Here is a 10,736-nt window from a genome sequence, read left to right as displayed (position 1 = left end):
CAAACTCAAGCAAAAACTTCAGAAACTACACATCACAGAATGCACTGCTGTCTCATCTCTTAGAAATTAAATCCGGACAGCGGTGCATGCTGGGAATCCAGAAGGCCTTAGCATCTCATTGGTTGAGAGTTGGTAGTACCTGCTCTTAAATCGGCCTGTACTTGGGATGAGAAAGGGAGGCGATCCTACGTACTTCCTCCTGAATGGAGTGGGTCACTGGCTGTGTTCCCGCCTCACCAGGTCTCCCGCGCGGTGCAGAAAGCGGCTGTGACCGACGGAAGTAATTCCTTCCAGTGCCCCGGAACCCGCGGGGGTAGGCAGCTGGGGGTGGGGGGGCGGCCCTGAATAGGGGCTGTGGCGGTACACGGGGATACGGCTGCGGTGGCTGCAGGACTGGCTTGTAAGTGTCGGGCCGGAGGGAAACAGGGCGGCGGGTTTGCGCGGATACCTTGGAAGGCGCGTTCGCCATCCCCCTGATTCACCCCTTCCCATCTGGGCGGGGAAGGAACGGAAGCTCCTCAGCTCTCCGGCCTGCCCAGTTTCTGGTTTGGGGGGAGGGGAGAGGAGGGAGGTTGGTGGGACCTTTCCTGGCGCGGCTTGGTGGGCTTGGAGAGCGCTGGCAGGACCCGAGGCTGCTGGCCAGCCTGGGCCTTCTCCGAGTGGGGCGCGGGGAGGGTGGAGTTAGGAGCATGGCAGCCCTGTCGTTTTTTCTTTTTTGCCTTTCTCATGTCCGCTCAAATTCAAGGAAATTAGTCCCTACTCTCAAGAGAGGGCCCTCGCTCCTTTCAGCTGCTGGAGCCCCAAAAGTTTACCTTCTGGGCAACTTCGGTGATCTCTGTTAGGATAGCCCGGGACATTCCTGCATCCGCCTCCCAGTTTTGTCTGAAAGTGGTATAAGTACACTGCCCCTTAGTTTCCCTTAAGGAGCTGAAATATCTTTAGATGAGTGTGGAGTTCGTGTCATTTAAAGCAGTGTAGAAAGCAACTTAAATCTTTAGTTTTAAAACTTCGTTTTCAAACTGCTAAATTTGCTTTTTAATCTCCTAGTTGCTGTTTTCTGTAAAATGATTTAAAATGATAAATATCTGGTCTCGTTTCCATTATGATTCACGTTTTCTGGTTCACAGTGGAGTAAGCATTCTGGGGATTCAGTAAGGAAAAGGCTGTAGTTCCTGTCATGGATATTTCTTTATTGGTAGTGGTGATTTGGGATTCCTTCCTGTCCTTGTCCACTCCAGTTCAAAAAGACAGGCTCTGACTGTGTAGCCCTGGCTAGCCTGGAACTCAGAGATCCACAAGCCTATCTCCCTAGTGCTGAGATTTAAACGCCTGCAGCACCACTCCCAGCCCCTTTTTATTTTTTTAATGTGCTGGGATTAACCCTGGGCCTCAACCGCCCTGTATTCTGAGTGCCACTACACTGTATCCCCAGCCCCCTATTTAATTTATAAATGGCTCCTCATTTTAAATAGGACAGTTCTCTAATTACTGCCAGGCTAGGACTATAACTTGATGGAGAGTGCTTGCCTAATGTGCAAGAGGGCATTAGGTTGGATATTCAGGAGCACACAAAAATGTTGGTTTAGTATCTTATAATTACCAGCCAAAAATACATCAGCAGGCATTGATGGCCCACACCTTTAATCCTAGAAATTGAGGAGGTAGAGGCTGGGATTAAAGGAGTGTGCCACCACATCCTGCTCACTCTCATATCTTGAGATAAGATTAGGTTGCCTGGGCTGGTCTTTGACTGGCTATGTAACTTAGGCAGATAGGCCTTCAATTTGCAATTCTCCTGCTTCACTCATCCGGGTTTAGATTGTCTTATGTACAGAAACTGTTAGAAATACTAGCAACGTCCCATACTTTTCATGAACTGAAATAAAGGAATTTGAAAATGCTGTCTAAAAGGGAGATCCTATGATTTTTAAGGGTGAACCAGACAGACCCTGGGAGCACACTGTACTCTGGAGCCCATAAATTCCGTATTGAATGTTTATTATTGCTTATTAAAAGTGGGGAGTTGAATTATAAATTACAGGAGGTATAAGGGATATGATTTCAGGCTGATTGAATCATAAAATAGGCTAGACTGGGCTTTTAGACACAGTGTAATTAATTTCCTTTATTGGGGAACAATCAGAATTCCTGTCACTTAATCTGGGTCTCAAGATGGAATGCCTAACAGAATAGAAATTCAGATATGGAAATGAGCTTGGGTCTAAATAGGTTTCTTTTTTATTTTATTTTTCATTGGGGAGGGATCCCATAGTATTCTTGTGGAGATCAGAGGAAAACTTTCTGGAGTCTGTTCACTCCTATCATATAGGTACCAGGGATGAAACTCGGGTTGTTAGTCTTGGCCACAAGTTGTCTGAGCACCCTAAGCTTGTATATCTGCTAAGGTAGCTACTAAAATTGATTGTAAGGTTTGTTTTTGTTTTTTCATTCATCGTCAGGGACCCCTTGGAAAAATCTGATAAAAAGCCTTGGAGCTTCTTGTTCCTCTTACTCCAAACTGAAGCTATGTCCCAAACTATATATTCGGATTCAAGGGTTTTTGGTACTAATTCATTAGCCTGTAGAAGGAAGGGACTACAGTTTAAGAACCTACTTGAATTAGGAATTGTTGGTTGTGTAATTACCCTGTGGTGTTGGGAATTAAACTCAGAGCCTTGTGTATTCTAGTCAAGACACAGCCAAATTCCCAGCCCAGATTTTACATTTTTTAAAATAGTTGAACAAGGAAAGGGCTTAGCAGTTCAGAGGACCAGTGTTTAATTCCCAGTCATGGTGGCTGACCACCTGTGACTCCATGATAGCCAACATCCTATTCTTCCCAAACCTAAAAGATAGACATGAAACTCACACACATAAAGACACACACACAAAGATATTCAATCCTTTTTTAAAAATCCAAAGAAAGGAGCTAGGCATAGGGGCACATTAATGCACTTGGGAGGTGTAGGTAGGTAGATCTGAGTTTTGAGGCCAGCCTAGTCTACATAATTACGTGCCAGGACTACATAATACTGACAACCAAGTAAATATCCTATGACCCTTTACAGAAAGATTGCTGCCCTGTAGTACAGTGTAGTGTGAGAATAGTGCAGCACAGTACAGTAGAGTTTTATTTTGTCTACAGACTTACCTTGACCGCCATCTGTACTTGCACATGGTAGGTTCTTGCTTCTCCACATATTTGATCAAACTTTGAATTTGAAAATAGAATCATAGCAGCATTTTAATGTGTTTACTTTACAGTGTTCTAGACACCATTCTAAGTTTTTTGTAAGATTTTTTTTTTTTTTTTAATTTATCTGTGACTCTGGGTATATGCACATGAGTGCAGGTACCTGCAGAGGCCAGAGAACATCAGATCCCCTGGACCTGGAATTATGGGCATGTGTGCTGGGAACCAAATTCAGGTCCTCTGCAAGAGCAATACATACTGTTAACCTTTGTTTGAGCCACCTCTTCAACCCACCAAACTACTCTTGGAAAAGCTTTATTTTTTAAAAAATAAATTTTATTTATCATTTTTTTGTGTATGCATGTATTGCCTACATGTAGGTAAGTGCACACGTGTCGTGCAATGCCCTTGGAAGACAGAAGAGTGTTGGATCCCCTGGAACTGGAGTTACAGACAGTTGTTAGCTGCCATGTGGGTACTGGTATTCGAAACTGGGTCTTCTGCAAGAACAGCTCCCAGAAATGGTATATTTTTACAGTTGAAGAAACTAGGCCAGAAAGCATAGGTAACTTCCTCCTAGTGACAGAGAACTGGTTTGGGGGGAGGGTGAGGTGTGCATTCTAAAGCCAAATGCAAAAGTACATTATGTGTAAGGCTGAAATCACATCTTCAGGAATGATAGAAAAGGAGATGAAGCAGGATGGTATAGCAAAAGATTCTGTGCCTACCCCAGACTTTTCCTAAGCATTGAAGCTCTTGTCTTGGCTGAGGGTGAGGCTTAATGGTAGAGGGCTTGCCCAGCATGTACAAGAAACACCATGTGTTCTAGCCATGCCTCAGCTTGTCATTCACTATTCTATTTGATAAGGCCCCATTATTCCCTAGACTCTCTGACCTTGTCCTACTCTCTCCTTCACTCCCATCTCTGACCACCTGACAAACTGGTCTTGCTCTTGCCTCAGATATCCATGACTCACTCCCTTCAGGTTTCTCTCAAGTGTCAGTGAGGCCTCTTCACCATCCTGAATAACCACCTCTCCCCTTCTCATTCTCTGTCTACCTTACCCTGCTTTATTTTTTTCCCTATAGAATTTGATCCATCTCACCTGGGTTGTGTTTTTGTTTTGAGACAGGGTCCTCATGTAGATCAGGCTGGCCTGGAGCTCACAGAGATCATCTTACCTCTGCCTACCCAGTGCTGGGATTAAAGAAGTGCACCCAGTTTATTTTGTTGGTTTTTTTGTTTGGGGTTTTTGTTTTTTGTTTGGGGTTTTTTGTTTGTTTGTTTGTTTGTTTTTTATGAGACAGTGTCTGTCTCTATAGTTCTGGATGGCCTGATAACTCATTTAGTAGCCTTGACTGATCTTGAATTCTTGGTAATCCTACTGACACAGCCTTCTAAGAGCTGGACTTTAAGTTATGCCCCACCAAGCTAGACTTTGTTGCTACCATTCTTCCCAGGAAGTTAAAGTCTGTTAAATTTGTCTGTGTCTCCAGTACCTAGGACAGCACTTGACACACTAATCCTCAGTGTAGTATTTGTGGGATAAATGAATTTCTAAACTGGTTTTCAACAACACTAAGCTACTGTGTACATCTGAAACTGTCTGACTGGGGTCATTGATTGCTTTGTCTAGATCACCGTCTCCTTCCAGTTTGGTAAAAAAAAAAAATACCTCCATCAATCAAGAACCAGATCAAAAGCTGTCTGTTAATTTTAGCACATTTTCTCTTAAAGATTTGTAACCACCACTGATTTACTTTCTTTTGGGACAGTTACTTTCCTCCCCTTTTTGCTAACATCAGCTTATCTAGAAAATTTGAGTTACTTTTATTGAGTATTTTTGTTATTGGTAATGGTAGTTTGGTTTTGTTTCAGTCTTGACTGGGTTATCACCTGGCAGTCCTACTGCCTCAGCCCCCAAGTGCTAGGATTACAGGTGTACACTGCCACACCCACCAAGACTGAATTTATGTATAGGTGTGAGTCTGGGGATTGAACACAGGGCCTTTGGGCATTCTAAGCACATGCTATACCACTGAGCTAATCCCCAGGTCTCTGAGTTTTGTTTTTGTTTTGAGATAGTGTCTCCTGTTGCCCAGGTTCTCCTAAATCCCTGTGTAACAGATGATGACCTTGGCTCCTGATCCTTTCTCCTTGAACACTTTAATGTGAGGATCCGTTTTAATTCAGTAGTTTGGGGCTTTGTTACTGATTATCAGTGGCTTTTAACCAGACAAATAATTTTCAGGTATGCCTTGTGAATGCTTTTTCCTAGTTTATGGTTGTCCTTTTTCTTTATGATATATTTTGGTTTTGTGCAGGTTTGTTTGTTTTCAGGGCCTCACTAGGCAAAAAAAAGCCATATCCTCAGTGTGCAGATGTTTTGGTGGACATTGAAAATGGGCAGAAACAAGTTGGGGAGGATATTTCTTTAAAAGATACCTACAAGGCAACAGCAGAGAAAACAAATTTCCCATTGTGGGGGTTAAAAAGGGAGGAATGTGGGATGTTTTGAGGCAGGAAAGATCTTTCTATGTAGCCAACCCCAGCCTGGCCAACCCCAGCCTGGCCTCAAACCTAAGGTTCTCCTGCCTCAGGCTCCTGAGTGCTAGAATTTCAGGTGTGCACCACCACACCCAGCTTTGGCTAAAACTGTGAGAATTAACTAAGAATATTGTAAAGAATTGTGTTGGTGGGGGTCTGAAGAGATGGCTCAGCAGCAGTTAAGAGCACTTGCTCCTGCAGAGGACCCAGGTTCAGTTCCCAGCATCCACATGGAGGCTCACAGTTATCTGCAATTCAGTTGCAGGGGATCTGACCTCTTCTACCCAACCCCATTACCCCCAGGTGCATACATGTAGTGCCCATACATACACGCAGGCAGAAGACTCACATACATGAAAGAAGAAATTGTATTGACCAGATACAAGTTCAGCATTTCCTGAAAAATATTCCAACTGCAGGTTAACTGCATCTGAGGCAGAATACATTGCGGTCTTACTGCATGATGGAGTTGGGTACCACTTCTGGCCATTTGTATTCAGTGGCCAAAAAGTCTCTTGTCTCTTAGTGTAGGCCTTAGCATTAGATTGTTTTTAGTTAAGTAATTTACTCTGTGTTTCAAATTAATCACATTCTTATTTATTTACTTATTTTTTGTCTTTTTTTTTTTTGAGACAGCCTCCCTGAAGCTCCAGCTGACTTGGAGCTCACTATGTAGACCAGGCTGGCCTGGAACTCACAGAGATTCACCTGCCTCTGCTTCCCAGGCTGGAACTAAAGGTGTGGGCCACCATGCCTGGCTTTTTCACATTCTTAAATAGCGTTACAAATGTATTATCCAGCTGACCATTGTTCCAACCAAGAACTGCTTAGTTTAGTCTTTTGAAAAAAATCAATTAAAAAGTGTGTCTGAACCAGGCATGGTGCTGCATGCTTTGGGGAGCAGCGGCAGGTGGATGGCTCTGAGTTCAAGGCCAGCCTGGTCTACAGGGAGACCCTGTCTCTAAAAAAGACACCCCCCCCAAAAAAAAATGTTCTAGAAAAATGGTGAGATACAAGCTGTAGCCCCAGCTGCCCTGGAACTATGTAGAACAGACTGGCCTCCAACTCACAGAGATCTCTGCCTCCTGAATGCCCAGCCTGGTTTTTTGCTATTTTGAGGAAGAACTATTTTAATTTTTTTGAAGCAGTCTTCCCTGTGTAGCTCATGGAGACCTCAAATTTACCATATAGCCCTCCTGCCAGAAACCCCAAGGCATGTACTGCTGCTCCCCTAGCCTTTAATGAATCTCTTGAGGGTTCAGGGATACTAGATTCAAAGCTGATTTCTGTGCAAGTCTTAGGCTCACCTAGGTTTTCTGCTTGAGACCAAAAACAAAGAGATACAAGAAACAACGTTTATACACAATACTCTAAAATCACATGGCATCTCAAGCCATTGTTCCTGATAGTAACTTTGTTCACAAAACAAAGGTTGCTTTCTGATGCCTGACTTCCACCTGTTTATTTTGGTTCCCAGACTTCAGCTAGTCATGGAATAAAATGTTCAAATGTTCAAACGGAGACTTTTCTTTAAATTTGGGTTTCTTGATATGAGTTACACATGTAGTGATATTTCACCTTAATGTTGATTTGCTCCTTCTCTGGTGGGTCGCCTTTAAATGCTGGCCTTGGTTTTCTATAGTAAGTCTGTAGAGAAACCATTGTTCCCCAAAGGGCTTCTAAGATGTGACTTAGCATGGTTGCTTAGACAAACATCTTAGATATTTTGCTGTGGAGATTATCCAGAGAGGAAAGTTGATGCTTAAAATTCTTGTACAAGGTCCGCTACACTAACAGCTCCACTGAGATTCCTGAATTTCCGATTGCACCTGAAATTGCACTGGAACTACTGATGGCTGCGAACTTCCTAGATTGTTAAATAAAATAAATTATAATAAACTGTTAATTTTTTCAGTATTTAATACCTGTAGTTCAGTTAGTAATTTTTTCATATATAGCATGTTGCCTGTATGCAATTGAACTATAAAGTTAATTGCAGAGCAGATTATAAAATGACAGTACTAGTCTCAAATTTTTGGAGAACCCTCAAGAATTTTGAAGACAAATAGAAACTTGGAGTCAGTGTTTTTTTTCTTCACAGCCGAGTTGAATGAGAGAATACAGGCTGTAAAGTCAAACCCAGCAAGCTTTAAATCCTAATGCTAGACCTTAAGCTTAGAAGCCTTGTGTTCTTCATTTCTAAAGTAGAAATGATTTTTAAGTAAGATACTGCCTATAAAGCAGTTACTATAGTGTGCACCAGTATTTAGGCCTGCAGATTGTTGTGCCGATGTTGCCCTTTTTCTCTCCTTTATCTCGTATTAGAAATAGTACAAATTACTGAAAACAATGCCTTTTAAGGAATCCTTTTGTAATTTTAAGATTTCCCAAATTTTGCAGAAGGGATAGAAGAGTAAAATTACCATGTGCACATGCTTTAATTTTTTCCTTTTTTTTTTTTTGACTTTTTTTTTTTTTGACTTTTTGAGACAGGGTTTCCTGTGGCCCCAGCTGGCCTGGAACTCACTGTGTAGTCTGGCCTCATTACTCTCCTATTTTCATGGGAGCTACTTGATGTCATTGGTCAGTTCATGTTCTTTTCCATGCACATAAAAGCTCTGCATCCTGAATGTTCTAATTAGCTTAAACTAGCTAGAGGCTGACACAAGCCTGGGGAAAAGGCCAGTGAGATCTCAGATGACAACAGGACCCCTAGGGCTGTAGAAAAGCTCAGCGCAGCCTTCTTTATTTGATTTGTTGCTTTTAGTTTTTCGTTCGGAGTTTGTTTTTGGTTTATGTATGCATTTTTAGTGGTCCATACTTTTCTATAGGACTGTTAATCTTGAGGTATCACTTTTTACAACCTCCCCCTTAGCGCAGCACAGTGTGTGGGGGTGTGGGGGGGGAAATCTATAAGGAGGGAGAAAGTCCTTAAATTATTAGTACCAAGAACATAATAATAATGCATGGGAAATGTCAGGTGCAGCATTAATCTTAATATAGTATTGTTACATTTTCAGGAAACTACTAAAGTTCCTGTGGGATCAAAGAAGACTTACAAGAACACAATGGGTAAGTTATGGGGTAATTTCATGTTTCACCTAGTAGACGCTGGTTTAGGAGTGGAGAGAAAGTCTTCCATCATATATTTTTGAGAACTAAGCTGGACTACCCTTCAAATTTGTCTTATTTCTTTGTGGGTAGATTCAAATTATTAAACATTTATCTTGAGCAGAAATCTGTAGCTGAAGCCAGCATGATGGCAGTGGCAGATGTAGCCAAAGCAAATCCAAGGCCTCACACATGCTTTCCCTGCGCTGTATCCCCTACCTAACCTGTTTATTTTTAATGCATTCTGTGGTTCAAAATCATTTTCCTACTTCATTTCAGATGGAGAAGAGAAAACCTACGGTGGCTGTGAAGGCCCTGATGCCATGTATGTCAAATTAATATCTTCTGATGGGCACGAATTCATTGTAAAAAGAGAACATGCGCTAACTTCAGGGACAATAAAAGCCATGCTGAGTGGACCAGGTAGGTAGAGTTACTTTTTCCTTCCTCTGTTTTAATGTTTGGCAGGAGAGCCAAAGTTTCCAGTTCCACACTGTACTACATAATGAAAAAAATTTTTCCCAAGCTGTCACACAGAACAATCCCTACTTTTTCCAGTCCAGTCTTGAAAAACAGCTTTTTCCTTTAGTGCCAGCACTTGGGAGGTAGAGGCAGAAGGCCAGACTGGTCTACACATAGTAAGTTCCAGGCCAGCTGGGGCTACAGGGGAACCCTGTCTCAAAAAAGAAAAGCACCTGGGCATGGTGGCGCATGCCTTTGATCCCAGCACTTGGGAGGCAGAGGCAGGCAGGTCTTTGTGAGTTTGAGGCTATCCTGGTCTACATAGTGAGTTCCAGGACAGCTGGGGCAACAGGGAGAAATTAAAAAAATAAAATAAAAAAAGCAAAATACCTTTTTTTCTTTTTAAAACTAAGCTTATTTATAAAAAAAATTACAAAGGTAAAATTGGACCTTGTCTATAAAGTGGGCAATAAAACACAAAGATTCTAAATTAGGGTTGTAGCTCAGTGGTACAGAACATGCATGAGGCTGTGGGTTCAATGCCTAGCACTCAGAGGCAAGCAGATCTGAGTTCTAAGCCACCATGACTACAGAATGAAATCCTGATTTTGAGTGTGTGGAATGGAAATAGGGGAGAGAATCTAAATATGGTTAAGAGCTTTTTTTTTTTTTGTCTTTTTGAGACAGGGTCTCCCTGGAACTCACTATGTAGACCAGGCTGGCCTTGAACTCACAGAGATCCTCCTGCCTCTGCCTCCCAAGTGCTGAGATTAAAGGCGTGAGCCACCACGCCCGGCCCAGGATCTTATATTTTTTTAAATGCACAAAAAAATCAATAAAAACGTATGGAAAAAAATTCCACTTAGGAATGGAGGGAAGATTTACTGAACAGCTTATAATATACATAACCCTTTTGTATTACAGGTCAGTTTGCTGAAAACGAAACCAATGAGGTCAATTTCAGAGAGATACCATCACATGTGCTCTCAAAAGTGTGCATGTATTTCACCTACAAGGTCCGCTACACTAACAGCTCCACTGAGATTCCTGAATTTCCGATTGCACCTGAAATTGCACTGGAACTACTGATGGCTGCGAACTTCCTAGATTGTTAAATAAAATAAATTATAATAAACTGTTAATTTTTTCAGTATTTAATACCTGTAGTTCAGTTAGTAATTTTTTCATATATAGCATGTTGCCTGTATGCAATTGAACTATAAAGTTAATTGCAGAGCAGATTATCTTCTGTTCTTTTGCATAGCAATCAAAGTTGAAATCTGTTTGCTACATCAACAAATTAAGGACGTTTTCACAAGCTGAAATAAATATGCTGATTTGTAGGTGGTTTTGCTTTATCCTTTGGATATGACTTGTAAAGTTATAACAATGATATACCAAATACCTAAATGTAAGCATAAA

The 10,736-nt window shown here is 41.8% G+C and overlaps 1 protein-coding gene across 1 annotated transcript in view; it reads left to right on the top strand.

Annotated features, from left to right (window-relative positions):
* Positions 1–251: 251 nt before the first annotated feature.
* Positions 252–10,736, top strand: part of Eloc (elongin C) — a gene marked incomplete in the record, with an annotated part of 11,722 nt that continues 1,237 nt past the window's right edge. The window contains 4 exon segments of the mRNA XM_008848896.2: positions 252–400; positions 8,762–8,813; positions 9,132–9,275; positions 10,239–10,736. Of these exon segments, the coding sequence (XP_008847118.1) occupies positions 8,810–8,813; positions 9,132–9,275; positions 10,239–10,429 (339 nt within the window).

Source organism: Nannospalax galili, unplaced genomic scaffold (assembly GCF_000622305.1).
Source record: "Nannospalax galili isolate Female #2095 unplaced genomic scaffold, S.galili_v1.0 scaffold102, whole genome shotgun sequence".
Lineage (NCBI taxonomy): Eukaryota > Metazoa > Chordata > Mammalia > Rodentia > Spalacidae > Nannospalax > Nannospalax galili.
Note: the sequence above shows the minus strand (reverse complement) of the source record. Positions and strands in the feature narration are given on the sequence as shown.